The 25,185-nt window shown below is 36.9% G+C and overlaps 1 protein-coding gene and 1 pseudogene across 4 annotated transcripts in view; both read right to left on the reverse strand.

Annotated features, from left to right (window-relative positions):
• The window catches only part of Cpn1 (carboxypeptidase N subunit 1), a 29,037-nt gene extending 27,994 nt beyond the window's left edge, over positions 1 to 1,043 (reverse strand). Inside the window, exon 1 of one of the 4 annotated variants that reach the window (XR_002392613.2) lies at positions 599 to 1,043. Coding sequence is in view for 3 of the 4 variants with exons in the window: in XM_004838658.4 (XP_004838715.1) it covers positions 599 to 821 (223 nt within the window). In the remaining variant the exon portion in view is untranslated. The remainder of the gene's footprint in view (positions 1 to 598) is intronic. The other 3 variants (XM_004838658.4, XM_021253197.2, XM_004838657.4) reach the window with 3 other exon arrangements.
• Positions 1,044 to 20,458: 19,415 nt separating this feature from the next.
• LOC101717597 (calcium uptake protein 2, mitochondrial pseudogene) lies at positions 20,459 to 21,971 on the reverse strand (annotated as a pseudogene).
• Positions 21,972 to 25,185: the final 3,214 nt, after the last annotated feature.

The raw sequence follows: 25,185 nt of genomic DNA on the forward strand, positions 1-25,185 counted from the left end.
TTAGTATGCATTTAAAAAGTCTGAAAGGACATAACTCAATATGTTAACAATGGTTACCTGTGAATGGTGAGATCATAGAGGAATTTTTTCCTGTCTAATTTTTAATTTTTAACCCAGACATTGAGTGTTTTAATAATAGAAGTAAACTAACAACAATAACAACAAAAATAATTCAATAATTCAATAACTATAGCTAATAACCATCTCTCAAGTTCTGTCTAGGATACCATGGTCTATCATACTGGCATTCCCAGGAGAGCTATTTCTAAATCCTTCTTTCCTGGCAGAACTAGGAGGGCTAATGATTTCTGCTATGCTTCAGAGCCATTGGATAATGAAAAGTGACTAATAAGAGAAAAAGAACGGGAATGGGAGGGAAAGAGGGGGGCTGGGAAGGGGGCAAGAAAGATTCACTTTTTACCATTTAGGTATTAAGGAAACAGAGCCCAAGAAAGAGGAAAAGATTTAACACAGGTAAAGGAAGAAGTCATATTTACAAGGTGGAGGGTTCCATAAACCTTCCTAGAAACAATTCCATTACTGGATTTGTAAGGGAAGGGTCTTTCTCCAGACACTCCAAGAACCACTCAGGACTTACAGAGCTCATGAGTTCCAGGGTAATCACTGAATTCCAGCACATAGAGATGTCTCCCCTTCACACTGCGCCCGATACTGTAGATCCGTGTGATGTGGGGGCATTGGTTGTGCACCTTGTACAGTGTCCGCACAAGGTCATCATAGTGGTGGTGATGAAAGGTCACGGGGGCAACCAGCTTGAAGAGAAGGAGAAGGTGCAGGAAAACTGAGAGCAGGTCTGACATCTTGCTGGGTTTCTTCAAAGAGAGCCACGGAAATGTGTACCTACTCTCCAAATAAGCCTCTTCACTGGTCAGAAACTAAGGGGCCAAGAACTAGTTTGCCCAGTTTCCCTCCAGTAAGCTCAGTGTGACAGGACCTGGAAAGAGATTCAGGATTGTCCGTCTCAATGCTGAAAATTATTTATGTAGCTCTTGAATAGCCACTCAGCTCTTCACACTTATTTCTCCTCCTCTCTGAATCCTGCAAAACCTCTTGAAAGGTTTACTGATTAACTGGACTGTAAACAGACTTCAATAAAGAGCGGTTTATAACCCTTTGATTCCCAGAGAATTTTAAGAAACTTGGTTGAGCCTATTCCCTTTGTTACAACTGACAAAAAGACCTCTTGGTCCGCTTTGATCTACCCCACTACTGCTGCCATGCATCTCCCTGAAGCACACTTTTTCTTGTCCCTTTTTTTCTCCCTCAAAAATCTTTCAACAGATACCATCAAGAAAACTAAAATAGCCCTGAATGTGGTGGTAAACACCTATAATCCCAGCACTTGGGAGGCAAAGGCAGGGGGCTGTGAGCTTGAGGCCATCCTGGGCTGCATAATGAGTTCAAGGCCAGTCTGAACTGCATAACAAGACCCTGTCTCAAAAAAACCAAATCAAAACAAAAAAACAAAAAACAAACAAACAAAAAAAGAAAATGAAAATATTAGCTACTGACCTGGAGCAAATAATTGTAAATCACATATCTGATAATATATTTATATTATATAAAGAACCCTCCTCATCCTAATAGGAAGATAACCCAATTAAAAATTAGCAAAAGATTTGAATAGATATAGTGCTTCACAAAAATAAAATATGAATGTCTAATAAGCATATTTAAAGATGTTCAACATCACTAGTTATTAAATAAGTGCAAATTAAACAATGTGAGATTCATTCACCTCCACTAGAGTGGCTATAATTAAAAAATAATAATATTTTTGGAGGAAACAAGAAAACAATAGAACCTTCATATAATGCTGATAAGAATGCAAAATAGTGCAGCCATTCTGGAAAAGTTTTGCAGGTTCTTAAAAGATTAAATATGTTCTTACTATATAACTCAGAATTTCACTTCCAGGTGTCAACACAAGAGAAATGATATGTATGTGTATGAATGTATTCACACAAAAAATTGTACATGAATATCCACAGCAGTATTATTCACAATACATAAAAAGTGGAAACACCCCAAATACCCATTTACTGCTGAGTAGATAAACACAATATAACATATTCATACAACAGAATATTATCTGACAATAAAAAGAAGTGAATTACTGAACATTGTACAACAGGAGAGAATCTTAAATATATTGTCCACTTAAATATATTGTGTCCAGACATAACAGACTACATTTTGTATGATCCATGTCATATGAAATACTTAAAAAGGCAAAAATATAGAAAATAAATGTAGATTAGAGGTTGCTACATTCTCTATTCTCTTCCATTGATCCACTTGTCTGTTTTGTACCAGTACCAAGCTGTTTTTACCACTGTAGCTTTGTAATATAACTTGAAATCTCAGATTGTGATGCCTCCCATAGCAGCATTATTCATAAATTCAAACTGGAAACTATTCAAATGTACTAACTGGAAAATAGAAAAGTAAAATGTGGTATATCCATACAATTGAACACTATTCATCAATGAAAAGGAATAAAATGCTAATACCATGCTGCAACATGGAGGGACTTAAAAAACACTATGCTAAGTGAAAAAGGCAGAAATTATAAACTATATATTGTATGATTCTCTTTATATGAAATGTGTCACAAAGGTAAACTAGTAGAAGTGGAAAGTGAAATTGTTTGGCTGTGGTGGGAGATGGGAATGGGGATTAGCTGTAAATGGCCAGAAGGAATCTTACTAGAGTGAGGGAAATGTTCTAAAATTGGCTGATGATGTTGATAGTTGCATAACCTGGTAAATTTACTAAAAATCACTTAATTATACACTTAAGAAGTGTGAATTTTGTGGTATGTAAATTATACCTCAGTAATTAAAAAGAAAAGTTTCAATGGATCTCAATGCACTATTATGTAAAAATCCAAATCCAAAGCCTGGGTTTCAAGTCCTTTCTACCAGTTCTATTTACCTATGCCTTATCATCCTGTCCTCACTCCAGTCACTTCACCTACTGTCTCCTGTGCATGCTTTCATTGCTAACTTTCCTATTTTCTTACATGTTGTTTCCCTAAGAAGATAACCTAGCTCTGAATCCTGAGTCTCTCTCCTCCCCTTGTAATTGCTGCTATAATCTTTGTTTCTCCAAAGCTATGGCTTTGCCTGTTTTGCATTTAACTCACTTCCCTAGTCTGGTGTTACAGCAGAATGCAGTTATACTGAACCACTGTTTCTTCCCTGAAGCCTGATCATCAGCCTCTAGCTAGGAAGCTGGCACAAGTGTCAATGTTTGTTGAGTGCATGAATGACCAAAGCCATTATTGACTTTTCCCCCTTGGATCCAGTAGTTCTGTCTTTAGTTAATTTGCTGAAGGAAAACCCATGCTTTTATAATTGGTCAGTAAAAGCAGCTATTTCCTCTTGCATATTTTAGGTAAGCACACAATATAGCCTGGTCAGTGTAACTCATATTGGGCCCAGAGTGTTGGCCCAAGATTAATACTAAATTGTAGTACCACAGGGTTTGTGCCTTACACATACTGCTAAAGTTCCATCATTTTCACATGAAATCTTGCCACCCTTAGGTGGTTAAGGCAGGGGTCAAGAGAGAATGCTGAGAGGGTATCACCAAGTCCTTGATCTAGGTAGGATAACTACTGTCACTATTGAGGACTTGGCTTAGTGGCCCCTAGGTAACCCTAAATTGTTCTTGTCTAGGAATAATTCCCATATATCTGGTAAATATGCCTATAGTTCTTATGGAGACCTTGCCCACACTAAATAAATGACTCCCATTCTTTAGTAGAAGGAGGCACCTCCCTGCCTGCTTGTACTAGGGGTTGTTGCACTGTTATCAGGGCTAAGGTTGGGATACATTCCATGGAATTCCATAGAGTACTGGAGTGTGTGCCCTGAAGTCAGAGGGCCTTCAACACCTCTCAGAGAAATTGGAAATAAAAGAAACATGGGCTTGAGTATCAGAAGGACATGATTTTAAATCTAAGTTCAGCTTCCTCTTAGGCCATTTGATTTTGGGAAAATGACAACTTCTTTAAACCTCGGGGTTTTGTTTTGTTTTTGGTATAACGATAGTGAAATACAGCTCCTCCCTCATGGGTTGTTGTGTGGATCAAATAAAATGATCTATGTAAAGTCCCTCATAGTGCCTGGTACATAGTAAGAGTGCCATAATAATAGTAGTAGTAGTAATGATAGTAGCAGCAACATAAGTGTTTACTTAATTGTCTTGCTAGGTGATGGAGTAATTCACAATTCATTCATTCAACAAATATACATGAACGCTCACTACTAAAAGCCAATGCCTTTAAATATAGTACAATTTTCAGTCTAGAAAAAAACCAACAAAGATCCTGATCCATGTGGTGCTTATATTCTAATGAAGAGACAGACACAATCAAGAATGGAAAAGTCAGTCTCTCTCCTTGTAGACAAAGAAAGAGGCACAACACTGAGGTGAGAGTGATAGATGTGACCACATAGCAGGCTACTAAGCAGGTTCACTCACCTCATTCTTTTGGGAGTGGGAGAGTTCAGGAAGGGCTTTCTGGGGGATATGTGGGAGGTGAACTCTATTGTTTCTAGACTCCTGCCTCTCCCAAAATGAGCATGTCTTAATTTCAGGAACCTGTGACAATGTTATGTTATACTGTGAGGGGAAATGGAATTTGCCGATGAAATTGAGGTTGCTAATCAGCTGTAATGAAATGAGGAGTGTCTGGGTGGGCCCTGTGTAACTGCAAGTGTCTTTATAAGTGGAAGAGGGAGATAGGAGGGGCAGAGGCAGGGCTAGGAGATGTGAGACGAAGTACCTGCTTGCAGGCTTTGGAGGTGGAGGAAAGGGGCCATGAGCCAAGGAATGTGAATATCCTCTAGAACTGTAAGATTCTATAAGGTAAGATGAACTATAAGCTTAACTCTAAGGTACGATTCTTTCCTAGGGCCTCCAGAAAGGAACATAGCTTGATTTTAGATTGGTGAGGCTCAATTCAGACTTCTGATATCTAGAATTGTAAGTTATATATTTGTGTTATTTTAAGCCACTATCTTTGTGGTCATTTTTTACCATAGCAATAGGAAATTATATATTCCCCAACTAACTTAAGTCTGTGACAGAATTTGGACTCTTCAAGGGAGGCCGAAGAGAGAATTTAATCATTATCTCCCCAGGATCTTGACTCAGACCTTGGGGAGCCAGCCCTACAAATGTCTGTGTAGACCCAGACCAAATGATGTCTTTAGAGTTCTCTCTGTTTCTTCTCCTCATTCTAATTTTAGGCATTTCTTTCTTTCTAGGTTCACAGTGTTCTCAAGCTGTCTCTGTCTGGATCATCAAGTCTCCAGTCTGCTCTAGGCAAATGTTAATAATGCTTCATAATTCTACATTGCCTTACAAGTTACCAACAACTTCCTTATGTATTCTTCACAAAAGCCTGGGAAGGAAGGTACTCTAATCTGATTTTAAAGGAGAAATTTCCCAAAGTTGCATAACAAAAAGTAGTGGAGGTGGGCCTGAATTTCCCCCTGGCACAGTTGGCCCAATATTCTACTCAACTCACTTCAGTGAATACAGCTATGGAACATGGGTGGAAACCCACCAGAGAAATGTAAGCAGAGAAGGCTTTGTTAAAATTGGAAAGGGCTGGGAGGAGATAGAAGGATATTTACGCATCAGGGAGGGCATCTTCTCTCATCCTTCCCTAGAGCCTAGAAAAAGGACAGAGAAGGTAGTGGAAGGGGGAGAGTGACAGGGAAATCAAGAAAGAGAGAGTCACCCTTGTGTAGGCAAATGAACCAATTTTCCCAACCCAGACACCAGTTACAATAGTTATAAAATTTTTTCTTTACATCTTTTAGCAGTTACTTGCAGAGAAGTCTCAATACAACTTAACCCTGTTTAATAAATGTTAGCTCAATTTTAGCTCTATAAATGAATCAAGAGTCCAGCTCGATTTCAAATCACCAGGCACTCTTCAAGAGTGCCAAGTGTTACAAGAGAGTAGAGCAAAGGGAACCCGGATGACTCCCAGGAGTAGGGAAGATTAGTCTTTGACACAAACGACACCCTTTCCAATTCTCTTTGCCTGGAATGTTCCTCTCTCACTGGATCTCCTATTTCTGATATTAGCACAGTGGTCAGCTATACAGTGAAAACTTCCCTTACCATCTAAAGAAAACCCCAAGTGATGCTCAGTTTTATCATCCTGGTTGTCTCAGTCAGTGTTTGGCTTCAGTCTGTAACTACCTTCTTTATGTGTTTACTTACCTAGTTATTTGTTGGCTGTCTCTGTGAGTGAAAAATAATCTTAATGAAGGCCAAGACTAATTTATCCTATTATTCACCAAATAAGCTTAGTAGAGTGTGATGAATTTAAAAATAAATGAAGTTATGTATGACCTGAGATCTTAAGTTATGTATGGAATGAGTAGATGTTAACCAGATAAAAGAGGTGGAGAACTTTGGGGTGGAATGGGGAGAATTTTTGAGATAAAAGAGCTTATTGGTTCTTCTTTATTACCCTGGTCTGTTGAAGTCAGCCAGGGTTCTGCCTTAAATTTTTTTCTTTTCTTGTATCCAGTCCCAGATGATTTATTTACAAATCCCACTATAAGCTTACTCTCTAGTTCGTTTCTCTTGCTTCTACTTCTCTGAACTCCAGATTGCATTTCTAATTGCCTACCCTCACACCTCCATTAGAATTTCTAATAGGCACCCATGCCTAGTGCCTCTGCTCCAATCCCTGGAGTCAGAACACAGCTACGCAGATACAAACTATGCCACTCTTTATTGAGAGATCATTATATCCTATTTACATATGAGAGAACTGCTAAAATGTAAATAACTTACTTAGAACACATTATTTTTAAGCAAATCTGAAGTTTAATTGGCTTTCTGATCCTAAAATACAAGAACTTTCTACAGTATCATAACCCCTCCACCTCAGCCTAAATACATTTAGCAAACTGCATTTAATCTGGCTATTATTCTTTAGGCCACCTGAAAAATAATACTTTTACAGAAATGACTTCACATGCTTATGTAAAAATGAAATGTCTTTGTTGTAAAAATGCAGATAACACAGAAAAGTACAAAGACAAAAAAACCCAACAAAACATTACCCTCACATTGTCATCCAGGAATGGCTACTGTTATCAATTGGTGACCATTAATTTTATAAGGATTACTCTTAAATTTTTCTCCTTTTTACCTCTGTTTTCCCAATTTGGTAAACACAAACATGATTAACCCAGTTGTTAGACAAGTATCTAGGACTAATCCATAATCTCTCTCTTTATCTCACTCCCCATATCAGCAAGTTATACTAATTCTGCTTGGAAATATGTCAGAATTTGGCAACTTCTCCCAGCTTGACCACTGTCTTTATAGGTCAGGTCACCATGTATTCCCTGATTAGATAATGACAACAGCTTCCTGGGTAGTCTCCCTGCTTCCATTTTGATCAGTTTATTTTCCACACAGTAGCCAGAGTGTTGTTAAAAAAAAAAAAAGTATAAAATCAAATTACTTTCCCACACAAAATATTTCAATGATCCATAAAGTTCCAGTAAACAGCAGCTGAAATGACCTTGTTTCTATTCCTTGAACATACAAAACTCATTTCTGCCCCCGGGCACTTACACTTGCTATTTTCCCTGCCAGGTATCCTCTTGTAAATTTTTCATAGCTTTTTCCTTCCCATTATTGAAGTCCATTCTCAAATACCACTCCTTTAGAAAAGCTTGTCCTGACTTTCTTACCAAAACTTGTTCCTGTCTTCCCTTATCATTCTCTACCCTTTGATCTGATACTTCATCATATACATCATTATCTGAAGATTTCTATATATTTATTTGTTTCTTTTAATTTTTTGTTTATATCTTCCATTAAAATATAAATTGGATGTCAGGTTTTTTTTCCACCACTCTTTCCAAAATGCTTAAAACAATGAGTCCATACTAAGTGTTCAGTGAATGTTTGTTGAATGAATGACTTACCTTCCTCAGGACTAGAGGGCTGGTGAGTGTGGAGTGTGGAGACTAAAGAGGCCATGTGCAAGACAGAAATGGAGAGGTGAGCACACATCTCATTCTCTTGGCAAAGAATTCAGATTTTATTCCAAGAGTCATGCATGGGGAGGCCACTTGGGAGCTTTAAACAGGGTAATGATGTGAAATTAATTATCTTTCTCTTCTCTTAAGACCTCCTTTGCATTCTGATGACTCTGGATTTATGTTCATTACTTATTTTAGCATATTCATTATTCTAACATTTACATTCAGTTCTATGTCCATAATTCTTACAGCTATTTAGGTCTTATTTTTAATATGACATAAGGTTTATCATCAGTTTTCAAAAATTGGCTTTCCTTCTCTCTCTGTTTTCTTTCAGAAGAGAAACAAATATTACAGTTTCCCATCATCATAGGTTAAACAGAAAATTTGTAGAGAAGAAAAAAGAGCTCCACAGAATATAATTTAAATACAAAAGAAAATTATTTCATGATATTAGGTTGATATCTTTTCAAAATTCATTTGGTCTTCAGAATAAGTTTAGATAACTGGACAAAGTCATAAAAATCAAACATATCAGTGTCTCTGTTGTATTGGTCTTCACAGTACTTTTGAAGTCCTTTGGAGAAGCTATTGAAGTCAGTATGTCTAGGAGACATCTGCAGTTCCATGTTCACTGTAGCATTATTTACAAAATCCCAGATATAGAAACAACCTGAGTCTTCATCAGTGAATGAAGAAAGAATATGTGGTGTATATACACAAAGGGATACTGTATAGACTTAAAAGAAGGAAATCCTGTCACTTGTGACAACATAGATGAACCTGAAGGACATTAGGGTGAATGAAATAACCCAGGCACAAATACCACTTGATCTTACTTATATGAAGTGTGATTAAAAATATGATGTTTAAATAAAAAGTATTACAGTAAAAGATACATTGCCATTAATCCCTCTCAAAATATGTCCCCTTGCTTAAGAAACATTTACCCCATTGTTCTTGCCACTTTCATGAACTCTTTCATGAATGTCTTTCATCATGCTATTGTGGCTGCCTTGTTAACCTGAATAGATTAAAAACATTTAATTTCCATGGTTGTTTTGACTTTGGAGAAGACCCAGAAGTTGTGTGGTGCCAGATCCAGTGAATAAGGTGGATAAATAAGGACATTACAGTATGAATAAGGACATACTATAATGTTTTTAGAGCTTGCCCATTTGGCATCAGTATTCACTGTATTTTTGCTCATAACTCATAAAGACATGCACAAAAGAAGATTTCCTGAACTAATTCAGAAAGTGGCTAGAGCTGGTCATGGTAGTGCATGACGGTAATCCCAGCACTTGGGAGACTGAGGCAGGAGGATTGCTGCAAGTTTGAAGTCAGCCTGGGCTACACAGTGAGTTCAAGCCAGCCTGAACTACATACTGAGACCCCATTTCAGAAAATACACAAATAAATAAATATGACAAGAACAATGGAATAAGTGTATTCTAAGTAAACGTGTTTTGAGGGGATTAATGGCAAAGTGTTTTACTGTAATAAATTTTAATGTAAACGTTCACTTTGTATACTTTGATCACACCTGATATGTGGAACCTAAAAAAATGTTGAACTCATAGAAACAAAGAGTGAAAGGATGGTTCCCAAAGTACTGAGGTGGCAGATGGGAAAGGGGTGGTTTGTCAAAGGGTACAAAGTTTCAGCCAGATAGGAGAATATGTTTAATGATCACCCTGGTGCTTTAGTTAGTAATAATATACTGTATGTTTCAAAATTACTGAAAGAATAGATTTTAAATTCTTTCACCACAAAAAATGATGACTAAGTAATGTGGTGAATATTATTTAGCTTGGTTCAATCATCCTACAATATATGCATGCATCAAAACATCACATATATATAACATACATATATATATAGTAACATACATATATATATATATTTTTTCTAGAATAATTTCTCTTATGATGACTTTTTTTCTCCTAATAATCTCCACAAGGATCCCTTTCAATGAGTAAACATCGTTCAATGCTCAGGTCATGATGTTGAAAAATGGGGTGGAGAGGGGTTAGGAATGTGAGAAGGGATGTCTCCAATCTCTCACCAAATGTCTTATGCCTTTTAGTTGTTTAGTTGATCAGAGATCAGGACAATGGTTTAGCTCAAAACAATATACTTTACTCAGCTGCTCTATTGTAATCTGGTGGCCCTACATCCCTCCTCTTCATCCCACTTTATAAAGACAGAAGTTTTAGAAGGATAATAAAATGATGCGTCAGTCTGGCTCTTCTTTAGTCACCTCCCTGTTGGTTCTACTTTCCTGGATGCTTTTTCTGTGTGTTTTCTGATTTTCCAGGGGGCGTTACCTAGCCTCCAACAACCTATATCTATTAGGATTAGATTCAGCTATAAAGGATAGAAATCTCTAAATAATTGTAGCTTTATGTCTTTCTCACATAAATGAAGTTTGGAAGCAATTACTTCATGACCACTGTTGCTTGGCCAATCCCAACATACATTTTTTTCCTGTCCAACACAGTTCCAGATTTCTTGTGTGTTCATATTCCACCACCAGGAAGGAGCACACCTTCTCTCTTTAAAAGCTAAATTCCCACTCTTGTAAGAATATGAAATGGTATATATCTTAGCTACTTTTCTCATTGCTGAGACAAAATACCTAACACCCAAAGTTAAATGAGGAAAAGTTCATTTCATCTCACAGTTTGTATAGGTCTCAGTCCATAGTCGGCTGGCTCCAAGGCAGGGTGGCATGGCAGAGGTGGATCACAGAGGAGAAACAGTCCATGGCAGAGCAGGTGGGAGACAGTGAAGTAACAAGCCTCCCTTCCCTTTTATTCCATCCAGGCTACAAGCCTTTTGGGTGGTACTACTCACACTCAGGATGAGCCTTCCTATCATGTACACCCAGAACTATGCTAAACCAACCAGTGGAAAAATTTAGATATCACATACCCTCAATCCATATTCTCACACACTAGATCTAGTCACCTCTGAAAACCCCCACCAATGAGCTCATGAGGTTTTGGCGGGACATCTAGATGCAAACAGTAACAGTATAGTTGCTTTAGAAAACAGTTCTGGCAATTTCTCAAATTGTTACATACTGGAGTTGATCAAAACATACGGTGAGTGTTTAAATTTTTAAAAGTTTATTATAGTAAATGACTTTAATCCCTCTTCAAGTATACCCCTTCACTTTGAACACATTTAACCCATCATTCTAACCACTTTCTGAAGCAGTTATGGAAGTCCTATTTTGTGTTTCTACAAATTGTGATTTTAAAAATATATGGTGAATGTTGTTCCTGGGTACTATTCAACAGGAAGACAGAATCTAAAACCATTACAGTGTGTCTTCATCTACCCTATTCATGGGATCTGGCATCGTACAACTTCTATCTCTTCTCCAATGTCAAAAGGTAAATGTTTTCAATCAATTCAGGACTTTGAGACAGCCACAATGACACAATTAAGACATGAAAAAGGATTTCCAGAACTGCCTCAGAAAGTGGCAAGAATGATGGAATAAGTGTATTCAAAGCAAGGGGAAATATCTTGAAGGGGTTTAATGGCAACATGTCCTTTACTGTAATAATCTTTTTATTTAAACACACCTATTTTTTAATCATACTTCATATAAGAACCATATAATAACCACAGTTCCCAGCAGTTTCATTCATAGGTATATACCCAAGAGAAATGGAAACATATCCACACAAAGACTTGTACAACTATGGGTGTAGCAGCATTATTCACAATAGCTAACAATTGGAAACAAGCAAAATATTTATCAACTGATGAATGAACACAATGTGTTACCTCTAAAAAACAATATAACTCAACAATAAAAAGAAATGCAGTGCTGATACATGCAATGTGAATAAATCTTGAAAATACGTGAAAAAATAAGTGAAGGAAGCTGGACACAGAAGACCATTTAGCATATGATTTTATTTACATGAAGTGTTCAGCATAAGCAAATGTGTTAAGCCAGAGAGTAGTCTAGTGGTTGTGTGATTGTCTGAGGCTGGGAGCAGTGTGTGTGTGTGTGTACAGGTGATGGGTAAGGGGTACAGAGTTTCTTTTTGGGGGTGATAAGAATTATCAGTAATTGTGGAGATATCTGTATAACTCTAATATACTAAAAATATACTTTAAGTGGGTTAATTGTATGGTATGTAAATTATATCTCAATGAAAGTTTAAAGAGAGCAAACTTCCCAGTTTCACAGAGCACTTATATTCTATACGCTAGAACTTAGTCATATAGCCATACCTACCTGCAATGAAAGCAGACAAATATAGACCTTATGTCAGAAAACTATATGCCCAGTTAAAACCAGAGGTTTTATTATCATAGAGAGAACAGACATTGCAGAACACTGGCCATCTCTGCTCCATTTTTAGTCAGACCTCCTACCTTTTGACTCTACCAGGAAAGGACCTCAGGAAGATCACATTAAATTAAATTAATTAATTAATTAATTTGCATAACAAGTTTATTTTTTTAAAGGCATATAGACAAAACAAAGTAAACATTTAAGCAAAATTTAACTTCTGCCCTAAAACTGTTCCATTAAGTGTCAGTCTCTAAACATTTTTAGTTCAGTAATCATCATCTTCATCGGAGTCCATTACTTTTCTTCTGTTGAATTTAACTGTTGTTTTCTTTTCTGTTTGTTGGCTTACTTTTTCAAGAATTTCTATTAAACCTTGTTCTGAGACCTTCCCACTTAGCTGTCCATACTTTGCCATCTGTATAAGGTAATTCTCTACTGCTTTCGTTTTTTCAGGCTTTACAGGGGCTAAGTTACTTAACCTGGCCTGGGCTGATTGATCCAGAACTTGCGCTAAGATACTGTTTCTCATTTCTACTTCCCTGTGCTTTGCTTCCTGTTGTGCTGCATCATTAGGATCCCCATGTTTCACCTGCAGCTCAGCCAGACTCTCTCACATTTAATTTTAGAAAGTGGATTTCTTTCCCAGAGTCTGTGAAGGGAATGTGATAGCTCTGTGTCATGATATATTTTGGATTGAAATTTACTTCATTTGGTATTTTTCATAGTTTTATTGTTTTAGAACACTTTTTCTGGTTTTATCAAAGGTGAAAGTTTAAAATTTTTTCTCTTTTCTTTTTAGTTGATGACAAGAGTTGGAAGTGAATTCAAAATGCCCTTCCTCTTTTTTGTTATCTTTAACTCAAAGTTTCTGCAATATTTTTGAACACGTTTTCTTCCAGACGAAGCCCTATGAAATCTTTCTGGGTTTCCTTACTTTTTGCATCTAGCCCAACTTCCATGCCAGAGTTTTCAATGTTCTCTACATATATCTTATTCCTTCTCTCCAGAAAATCCACCTCCAAACTAACTACCCTCCCCCACACTGTCTGGTGTACTCATGTCTCATATATCAGTAAAAGTTTTGTATAAGCTAGAGTGCTATGTATATGTTAGTTGTATTTCTTAGTATATTGCCTAGGTTAGGATGCTTTCCCCTTTTTGCTTGTTTCTCAGGGACTTCAGTTGCAACCTAACTGAATCTAAATTTAGGATTCCCTACCCCTATAAAGGCTCCTCTGGGGAAATGGCACCACCTATTGCCCAAATGAAAAATGTTGGAGCTATTGTATATTTTTTAAAATTCACTTCCCACATTTACTCATTCCCTAAGCCCTTTTGATATTTGTGTCTGGAGATCCTCAATACTGCCATTTACTTTTCACCTCAACTACTACTATTTTCTTACTGAATTTATTCATCCTTGCCTAGATCATGACAAAGCCTCCCATCTATTTTCCTGCCTGGGATTCTATCCCCTTCCACAGCACACGTCGCACAGCAGCCACCACAATCTTTCTTCTGTGCAACAACCTTGTCTCTTGCTTGTCCCATCCTACTGTTTAGATCCTTCATTGGCTCTTCATTCTCCCCAGTTAAGTCCAAAATTCTTTACTTAGCAGGCCCTCCGTGACCTGATGTTTCCTGCCTTTCCAGCATCAGAGCCTGTGTTTTTCCCCAGCACCCTTCCTCATCATCCCTTGCATCTTGCAGTGTTTCAAAAGCCTCTGTTTTTTCCCTCCATTTGGAGGCTGGGTAACATCTATTTGTGTTTCAAAACTAAATTCAAGCATTATTTTCTTTAAACCTTTCTTATCACCTGCACTGGTCTGATTTAACTGTCTTCAAAGGCCTTTACAAACATTGCATTATGGTATTACTGTTTAATTATTTGTCCTCTATGATTAAAATACAAGGTCCTTAAAGACAGGGACTATATCTTATTTGTTTCTGGGTTTCCAGTTCCTAGCACATATTCAGGATATTACAGATATTCATGTTGAAAAGCAATAATAATGAACTATCTCTACATTTACATTTGTTGACTTTAGAGTGGGAAATGATTACATGGAATTCCAGAAACCTAGGCTTTTCCATATACCCCCCCAAACCCTGCTTCCAACAGGGCAATCATCGGTTCAGTGACATGTTGGCTCAGATTGCCCTCTAGGAAGCCACACATAGCATGGACTTTGGATCCATTCTGTGTACCAATGTTGCCTAATTTGTAAACAGTCTATACATGTGTAATCCTCCTCATTGGGATTAAAGTGATTCTGAGTTTGAAAAAACTATGTTGTATGTTTACTCATCTTACATCAGTGAGGATATCAGGATGTCAGGCAAGTTTACTAGGAAAGAGGAGCATGGCTCTGAATGATCTGGTCATTTGGGATGAGGAAGCTACCACCTGTCAGACTTCAAAGAGTAGTCCTATTAACTGGACAAGTCAAAATAGGCCAACATGAAGTTGCTCTTTGTTTCACATTTAATGTCTCTGAAACTTCAATGTGTCTTAAAATAGTTGGCATTTTAAATTCAGAGAAGTACATTATCATAATAAGAAAGTTTAAGATTAAGGATCAAAATTATCTAGATGCCTATACATGATTTAGGGACAGATTAGGGAGATATGTAGGCCATTTATAGGAACTTGATGAATTTTGAAAATTTCTTACAGTTGTTACTTTTGGTGACAGGAGTACTCCCTACTGACATGCAGGTCTTGGTTTCCAAGTGAGTCAGTCAAAAGTTTAGATTCAGAAGATTGGAGCTCCAAGAAAACAAGGAATTCAGAAGCAAGACCAGCAGTGCCAAGCCTCCAAACTCTGGCTTTATTATTAATTTTTTTGCTGAAATTCTTTTATTGGTACATTTTAGGTATACAATATGTTTACATTTATCATTGGGTTCTTGTACCTGTGCATGATGTATCTTGGCTCTTATTTTTTCCCCATTCCCTGTCCTCCCTTCACCCCCTTCACTCTTCCCTATTTACAAAGACTTTGTTTCTATTCTTTCCTTTTCTCATAATTTTTCCTTTCCCTTCTTTCTTTTCCCCTTCCTCTTCCACTTCCCCTACCCCTTTGAACCTTTTCTTCCTGTTTGAAATTATCAATTATTTGTTTTAATCATTTTAATCCTTATTTACACTTTCAGTTTCTCACACCAGAGGAACTATTCAGTATTTACACGTGTGTTCTATGTATTTTACTTAAGAGTATTGCCTCAATATGCATCCAATTAGCTATAAATATCTCTAGTTTGTTGTTCATTATGGCTGAGTAGTACTCCATTTTATAAAAAAAACCCACGTCTCCTTTATCCAGTTTCCAGTTGATGGACACTTGGGCTGTTTCCAAGCTTTAGCTATTACAAAGTATATGGCTATAAACTTGGGAGCACATATATCACTGTGGTATGATTCTTTTAATTCTTTGGGGAAGATACCCAGCAGGGGATAGCTGGGTCAAATGCGACCTCTAGTCCTAGTTCTTTGAGGTATCTCCATACTGATTTCCACAGTGGTTACGCCAGTCTGCACTCCCACCAACAATGGAGAAGGGTTACTTTCTCGTCACACCCCCGCCAGCATTTGTTATTGGTTGATTTCTTGATAGCAGCCATTCTTTCTGGGGAGAGGTGGAATCTCAGTGTTGTTTTCAACTGCATCTCTCAAATGACCAGTGATGTTGAACATTTTTTCATATGTTTATTTGCTGCTTTTACTTCTTTATCTGAGAAATATCTGTTCATTTCAGATGCCCATATTTGAATTGTGTCTTTAAAATTGGGGAGTCTGATTTTTTCAAGTTCTTTATATACTCCAGATCGTAGTCCTTCGAGGAACAGCTGATAAAACTTTTTTCCCCACATTGTAGGTTGTCTCTTAGCTCTGTTGGTGGTTTCTTTTGCAGTGCAGAATCTTTTTAATAAGATGAGATCCCAGTTGTTGATTCTTTGTGCTAGTTCCTGTGCTACTAAGGATTTGTTCATAAAGTCTTTTCCTATGCCAATGTCTTCAAGAGTTCTACCTAATCTCTCTTCCAGCTGGTTTAGTGTTTCTGTTTTAACATTTAGATCTTTAATCCACTTTTAATCTTAGTTTAGTGCATGGTGAAAGGTATGGGTCTAGTTTTAATCTTTGTCAGGTTGAAATCCAGTTTTTCCAACACCATTTATTAAATAGGCTATCTTTCTTCCAGTGAGGGTGGATGGCTCCTTTGTCAAAGATAAGGTGGCTTAGTGTGTCTGAAATTGTTTCTGCATCTTCTAATCTATTCCACAGATCCTTGGGTCTGTTTCTTTGCCAGTACCATGCTGTTTTTATCACAGTAGCTTTGTAGTATGGTTTCAAGTTGGGAATTGGGATACCCCCTGCCATGTCTCTGTTGCCTGGAATTGCTTTTGCTATTCTAGGTCGCTTGTGGTTCCAAATGATTTTTTGGATTGTTTTGTCTATTTCTGTGAAACATATTGTTATAAATTCAATTGGCATTGCATTAAATCTATATAGCAGTTTTGGAAATATGGCCATTTTGACTATATTGGTTCTTCCTACCCAGGAACAAGGGATGTCTTTCCATTTTCTTATATTCTCTTCAATCTCTTTTTTTCAGAGTGCTGTAGTTTTCTGTGTAGAGGTCTTTTGCTTCCTTTGTTAGACTGATTCCTAAATATTTCATTTTTTTGGATGCTATTGTAAAAGGAACTGTTTCCCTAATTTCTCTCTCAGTGAGTCTGTTATTTGTGTACAAGAAGGCTATTGGCAGAGGAGGCTTCTGGGCCACTATACCACTGCTCCCAGTTCAGAAGAGGCTTCTGGGCCCCTGTACCACTGATCCCAGTGTAGAGGAGCCTTCTGGGCCTCCAGACTTCCAGATCACCTGCAGAAACCCCGAAAGGAAAGGAGATGGAACACTCTGATGCTCAACCACCTGGACTCCCTGAACTGGCAACAAAAAAGGATCTGGAAAAAATGAAATCAGAAATAATTTCTCAGATAACAGCAGAGACTGTGCTCATAGTAAAAGACATGATTAATAAATATAAAAAGGAGCTGAGGAACAAGATGGAATCACAACATAGGAAACAAATAGAATCCATAAAACAGATACAAACAGATTTCCAGGAGATTAAAAACTCCATCGAAAGTCTATGCAGAAGAATGAACCAATGTGAGGACAGAATTTCAGATACAGAAGATAAGATTGCAATTAGTGACCAGGAAAAGAAAAATTGCTTTAAAATTGTAAGGGAACCCAAGAAATCAATCCAGCAGCTGCTAGACAATGCAAAGAAGAATAACATAAGACTGATTAGAGTCAACGAAGAAAGAGGAGAGAGTGCAGATGACGTAAAAAAAACTGTTCAAAGAAGTGATGGCAGAAAACTTTCCAAGCAGGGGGAAAGAACTTGACATCCAGATAAGTGAGGCATATAGGACTCCAATGAGCCTTGATCAAAAAAAATCTACACCTAGGCATATAATAGTTAGGATTCCAGAAATCCAACAGAAGAACACAATTCTACAAGCAGTGAGAGAAAAGAAACAAATCACATACAAAGGAAAGCCCATCAGAATCACAGCAGACGTCTCAGTGAAAACCCTCAAGACAAGAAGAGCTTGGAGTGATGTATTTCAGGCCCTAAAGGAAAATGGCCTCCAACCCAGATTGATGTACCTGCAAAACTATCTTTCAAAATTGATGGAGAAATAAGATACTTTCATGATAAAGAGCACTTCAGGAACTTCATGATTACCAAACTAGCACTCCAAAAAATTTTAGACAATATCCTAGGAAAAGACAATGAGGCTCACAACCCCAGGAAGCCCAGCAGAATGAATCCATTGGGCATGACAAATTAAACGCAAAGAGGGAGAATCCAACAAAAAGAAAAAATCATGACAAGGCTTTTAAAACTTTTAACTTCATCTCCCTAATGAGTGTATAATTCAACCTTGTTATTGTACTGATTAGTATTTTTCTGATTCTAGAGTTGCACACCTTTCCTTGTGCTGTACTAGCTATTTATCATCTTCTTGTGTCTACTTTTCTTTTTTTTTGGTACTGGGGATCGAACTCGGGTCTTTCTGCTTGCGCAGCAGGTGTCTACTCTTTAATTGGGTTGTCTATTAATGAGCTGTAAGAATTCTTTATATATTCTTGTCATAGGTTATATGCATTGTAAATATGGTCTGTTTAAGGACTACTTTTCATTTTAATGATGTCATTTCAAGTTCTAAATTTTGATGGAATCTCACTTACCAATTTTTTTCTTTTACACATCATGATTTTGGATCCTAGGTAGTTCTTGCCTACCCTAAATTCATAAACATTTTCCCTTATAATTTCTTCTTAAAGTTTTATACTTTTAGGCTTTCTTATTTAGGTTCATAGATCCCTTCAAGTTATTTTCATGTATGGAAATAAAGGGTTGAGGTTAATTTTTTATATACAGATACCAGGTGTTCTAGTGCCATTTGCTGAAAACACTGACTTTTCCTCGGCTCTTAAATTGAGTTTATATTCTATAAAATATTAATGTTAAATAATCTTTCAAAACTCAGTGGACCATATATGTGTGGTTCTATTTCTAGATTCTCTGTTTTATTCCAATGGTCTATATGTCCTTTCTTTCACCAACACTGCCTTGATTACTGTAGCTTTGGAGGAAGTCTTAAAATTAGGTACTAAATATCTTCCAACACTGTTTTTTTTGTCTTTTTCTTATTACTTTTCTAGGTCCTTTGTACTCCTGCATAACTTTTAAATTTCAATATCCAATTCTTCATTTATAGCAAGTATACATAGACCTGAATTTTTATATATACCTTGTGTTTTCTAATCCTGCTAAATTCAAATACAAGTTCTAGGGGCTCCTAGAGATTTCTTAGTATTTTCTCTGTAGATGATCATTTCATCTACATATAAAGATTTTGCTTCTACCTTGCCAATCCTATCCTAATTGTGTCATTTTATAGCCAGATTATTTAGGTTTAGGCCTATATTTCAAAGTTTAATGGATAGATGAAGAGTAGGCATATCTGTCCTTGTTCCCCACCTTAGGGAGAAAGCATTGTACCTTCTCCATTCATATAAGGCATTTTTGCTGGAAGTATGGAGTACAGGTCTTTAATCTATTGAGAAGGTTCTGTTCTACTTCTAGTCTCCTGATAGCTTTTACCAGGAACAGCTGTAGAATTTAATCCAATACTTTTTCTCCAACTAGTGACAGGATCATATGGCTTTTTCCTTTCCTCTGTTAAAATGATGACTTATGGGGGTGGATCTTCCAATGCTGAACCAACACTGCCATCCCTATAATAAAACCACTTTCTACATCCTGCCAGATCTGAGTTCTAATAGTTTGTTTTGTTAAACAAATTTTTATCTATGTTCATACTTTTTTCTTCTATTATCTTTATCCAGTTTTAGGATTAGCACAATGTTGATTTCCTAAAATGAAGGGAGAAGTGTTCCTTCTTTTTTCTGCTTTAAATGTTTGATATAATTTATGAGTTAAAATGTATATGGGCCTTTTGTTGTCATATGGGTAGGAATAGGTAGGTTTTCAAGCTAGGAATATACTTTCTTTAATAGGTGACATTCAAATTTTATATTTTCTCCAGAGTTTGTTTCATTAATTTGTCTTCCAAGGTACTTCTTAGAAGTTGTCAAATTTATTTCAAAAAAGATTTTTGTAATATGCTTTCTATATCCTTTTAAATTCTGTAAAATCTATGGTAATGTCTCCTAGATCTTGATATTGTAATTGAAAAAATGTATAATTGCTATTGTGTAATAGGAAGAGAAGGTCTAAAGGAGTAGGGGAAGTGGGAGGGGTAGAGGAAGGGAAAGAATGGAAAAGAAAAAAATATGAGAAAAGGAGAAAAAAAGGAAACAAAGTCTTTGCAAATAGGGAAGGGAGGGCAGGGGAAAGGGAAAAAAAAAACACCAAGATACTCATGTGATGGTGCAAGATCCCAATGATGTATGTAACTGTATTTTATACCTAAAATGTACCAATAAACTTAATGGGAAAAAAGAAAAAGAAACCATTGGATCAGAAAGCACGTACATAGCATTTTTATATTACAGAGGAAATCAGTGAGAACTTCATAAAAGCAGCTAATGCTGTGGAAAAAAAATCTCAGATCCTGACATTTGGAGCAACATCATTTCCATGTTATCTCTTTTTAAAAAAGGCCTTTCCCAGACTTCTTTTACTTCTTTAATGCTTTCTTTTTTCACACATTTCCAGTATTCTTGTATACTCTGTTGTTGTGGTACCCATAAACCTCGATGCATCCTGGTTTTTAACACCCCAAGAAACTCTTCATGGCTGAGGCATTCATCACCATCCAAATCCAAGTGGGTCATAAAATGGCAAAATGACTTGAACTCATCCAAACTAATGCTCTCTCCTGCTGACAACTTCTCTCTTTCATTTTTCCAACAAATATCTTCATTTTCAGTGTTAGTGAAAAAAAGTAGCCACTGTGAAAATTCTTTCCTCATGAAATTCCAACCTTTGGAAAACGGAATGAATTACATTTCTTGAATTTCTGTTTGTAAATTTTCCATAAATCTTTGAAATTCTTTATAATGAAGTTTTCTTTCTCGTCTTTTTCCGAAGAAACGCATCTGAAGGTTTGTGTCAATTTCAGATTCTTTCATTGTTTGATCCTGACATTCTGTTTCATTAGTTTTCATTATCTTGAAGTCATCTTGTTTACTTACGATCTTCTGCAGCTTAAAAATCTCCTTTTTCTCAATCATCTCATTGCCATCTGTATCTAGCATTTTAAAAGCCACATGAAACCCTGTATGGGGTTTAGTGAGGATTGTAAGCAAGAAAAGATACACAGTGTATGAAATCAGCCCTCTATCGCCAAGGTCTCTAAAAAAGGTTGATCCACAACCAGCCTTTTGGATTCCTGCCAGGAAATCCTCGATATCCTTTTTTGCCAGCTTGACTGAAGTTTTACGTCCCATTTGCTCAAACATTAGTGAAAAGAGGAAGTCCCGTGGTGTCATATAATATTCCCCTTCATGTTCCAGTGAAGAAAATTGCAAGAACCACTGCTTAGGAAGCGAGAATTTCTCTACTGCTCCATGGCAAGGTTTTTCTGTGCGGAGGCAGTGAGGCTGCCTTGGTGCGCCGCGACATTCACGCGGCCGTGATGCCAGTCTCCTCCTGTCCCTGCCAGGGCTACGCTGGCCACTGCCGGGGCCAACGGACCCAGGCTCAGCACGGCCAATCAGCTGGGAGTAAGCCCGCGCCACAGTCTTCTGCCCCACACCACCAGCCGGGCAGTACGCCCTGCAACCGCCGCCATCTTTGTGTAAGTGCACCCTTTTTATTCTTAATTGCATACATCTGAGTCTTTCCCTTTTTTGATCAGGTTGACTAAGGATTTGTCAATTTTATTTAATCTTTCAAAGAACAAACTAACTCTTCAATCCATTGATTCCTTGTATTGTTTTTTTAGTCTCCATTGCATTAATTTCTGTTCTGATCTTTATAATTTCCTCCCTTGTATGTGCTTTGGGCTTGACTTTTTCTAGAAGCCTGAGGTTCAACATTAGGTTATTTGGGCTCCCTCTGTTTTTCTGATATAGGAATTCACTAGTACAAATTTCCTTCATAAGACTGCTTTCATTGCCTCTCATAAGTTCTGTTATGTTGTTTTGACATTATTAATTGTAAAAATGCCTAATTTCTTCTTTAATTTCATCTATGACCTATATATAGGTTGTTCGGGATGATGTTAATTTCCATGTGTTTATGAAGTTCTTGTAGTTTCTTTTGCCATTGCTTTCCAATTTCATTCTATTATGGTCTGATAATATGCATGTGGTAATTTCAATTCCTTTGCATTTACTTAAGCATGCTCAGTGAGCTAGTATGTGCTCTATTTTGGAGAACATCCCATGAGCAGCTGAGGAGAATGTGTGTTATAAAACTGTGGGGTAGAACACTCTGTAGACATCTACGAACTTCATTTGTTCAAAAGTTTGGTTCAGTTCTGACATTTCTTTGTTGATTGTCTATTTGTGACAGTGGGGTATTGAGGTCTCCTATTACAATTGTATTAGTCCTTATGTGATTTTTCATGTCTATTAATATTTGTTTTATATAGTTAGGTGTGCTGGGTTTTGGTGCATATATATATATATATATATATATATATATATATTTATTTATGATTGTTATCTCTTTCTCTAGGATTATTCCCTTGACAAGGATATAGTGACCTACTTTGTCTTTCTTAATCAGTCTTGGCTTGAAACCCACTTTATCTAAAATAGAATAGCTACCCTTGCTTTTTAAAATTTCCTGTCATGTGGAGTATTTTTTTCCATCCTCTGACTTTCAGTCTATGAATTTTTTAATTGAATGTGTTTCTTGTATGCAGCATATTGTTGGATCTTGTCTCTTGTTCCATGCTGCCAGTCTGTTTCTTTTGATTGGTGAATTGAGATCATTTAATTGATGGCTATAACTGATATGTACCAACTTATCCTTGTCATGTTATTTTCCTATTGTTCCTTTTTTTCCACCCTCTGTTTAGTTGCTTGCCTTGCCTGGTAGATTCATTCTGTTGGAGTTCACGGAGTTGTAGTCCTCATTATCTCTTTCTAGAATGTCCTTCAGAATGTTTTTGAGTGATGGTTTAGTAGTCATGAATTTTTTCAGGTGTTGTTGGTCATAGAAGTATCTTATTTCTCCATCGATTTTGAAAGATAGTTTTACAGGGTGCATCAATGTGTGTCAGAGGTTGTTTTCTTTAGGGCTTGAAATATTTCACTCCAAATTTTCCTTGACCCGAGGGTTTGTGTGTTGAGAAGTCTGCTGTGATTCTGATGGGCTTTTCTCTATAGGTGATTTCTTTTCTTTTTTTGGTACCAGGGAATGAACTCAGAACCTTGCACTTGAGAGGCAGGTGGCAGCACCACTGAGCTAAATCCCCAGCCCAGGTGATTTATTTTCTCTAACAGCTTTTAATATTCTGTTCTTGCATTGAATTTCTGGAATCTTGACTATTATGTGCCTTGGTGTAGATTTTTTAATTAATGGGTAATTGGAATTCTATATGCCTCAATTATCTGTATGCCAAATTCTTTTTCTCTGCATGGGAAGTGTTTTGCCATTACTTCTTTGAACAGGATTTTTATGTCATTTGTGCTATGTGTTACTTTTTCATTGACGCTAATCAATCTTATGCTATTCTTTGCATCATTTAGCAACTATTGGATTGATTTTTTGCAGTCCTTTGCTATTTTTAAAAATCTTTCTCTTCATGATAATTAATCACAATCCTGTCTTTCATGTCTGATATTCTGTATTCTCATTGGTGCTGCATATGCTTTCAATATAATTTTTTAATCTCCTACATATCTGTTTGAATCTGTTTCATGGATTCCATTTCTTTCCTATGTTGAGCATTCATGGCTTCCATCATTTTCCTAAGCTTCTCTATTTTTTTAACTTGTATCTACCCTAGATTCACTATCCATATTTTTCATTATGGTCACCATCTCTGTAGCTATCTGAGAAATTATTTCTGATTTGTTTTTTTCTAGAGCCTCATTCATCTGCTTTGTTACTTCTGCTATTACCACTTCAGAATGTCCAGGTAGGTGGCTTTTGAACTGTTCTACCTTATTCTCCCCTGTGTTTACCACTCTAGATGGAGATGGCTCCAGTCAAAGCTCCCAGCTGACCTCTGCCTTTGAGTTATCTCTGCCCAAAGCCAGAGTTCTAAGTGAAGAAACCTCCACATAACTCTAGTCTTCAGCCATTTGAAACACCAGCAGCTGTTCAGTTTGGAAAAAAACCAGGATTGTTTGTTAATGTCACAGACCTTACAGATAAGAGAAATGTTGTTTGTCCTGTGTCCTGTTCAAATTCTTGATTGAGAGAACTCATATGCATAAAAAATGGTGGTTACTTGGTCACTGAATCTGGGGAGGTTTGTCATATAACAAGAAATAACTAGACAGAATATAAGATCAACATTAAAAATCAGTATATTTTCTATACCTAATAATGAACTAGCCAAGGAATTAGGAAAAGAATTCCTTTCACAATAGCTTCAAAAAATACATAGGCAAGAACCTAACTAAGGAGGTATAAAAGACCTTTACAATGAAAATTACAAATCATTGAAGAAAGAAACTGAAGAGACACTAGAAGAGGGAAAGACATCCCATATTCATAGATTGGCAGGATTCAAATTGGTAAAATAGCCATATTACCAAAAGCAATCTTTAGATTCAGTGCAATCCCTATCAAAATACCAACAACATTCTTCACAGAACTTTAAAACAAACATCTAAAATTCATATGGAAACACAAATGACCCAGAATAGCCAGAGCAATTCTAAGTAAAAAAAGAACAAGTCTGGAGGGATAATACCTGAATTTGAATTGTATTAGAAAGCTATAGTAACAAAAATAGCATGGTATTTACACAAAAATAGGCACACAGACCAATAGAATAGAATAGAGGATTCAGAAACCTACCTATGCAACCACAGCCATCTGATTCTTGGCAAAGAAACAAAAACATGTTGGAGAAAAGACAGTGTGGTGGATTAACTACTGGTCAACTTGTAACACTCAGCTGAACTGAATTGGTTCTGGACATGGAAAACCCACCTGAAGATTGTTAGCAACAGCATGAAAAAAGAACTGGAGGGAAAGATCACTTGCTGTTGGTTTTCTTGGAGAAACTTCCCATGGTTGGTTTTCCTGAGGCGAACCTGGCTGTTCTCATAGGAGGAGGAGCTCTGGTCC

Source organism: Heterocephalus glaber, unplaced genomic scaffold (genome assembly GCF_053883595.1).
Source record: "Heterocephalus glaber isolate CG9 unplaced genomic scaffold, H.glaber_assembly_v1.0 deba00001497, whole genome shotgun sequence".
NCBI lineage: Eukaryota > Metazoa > Chordata > Mammalia > Rodentia > Bathyergidae > Heterocephalus > Heterocephalus glaber.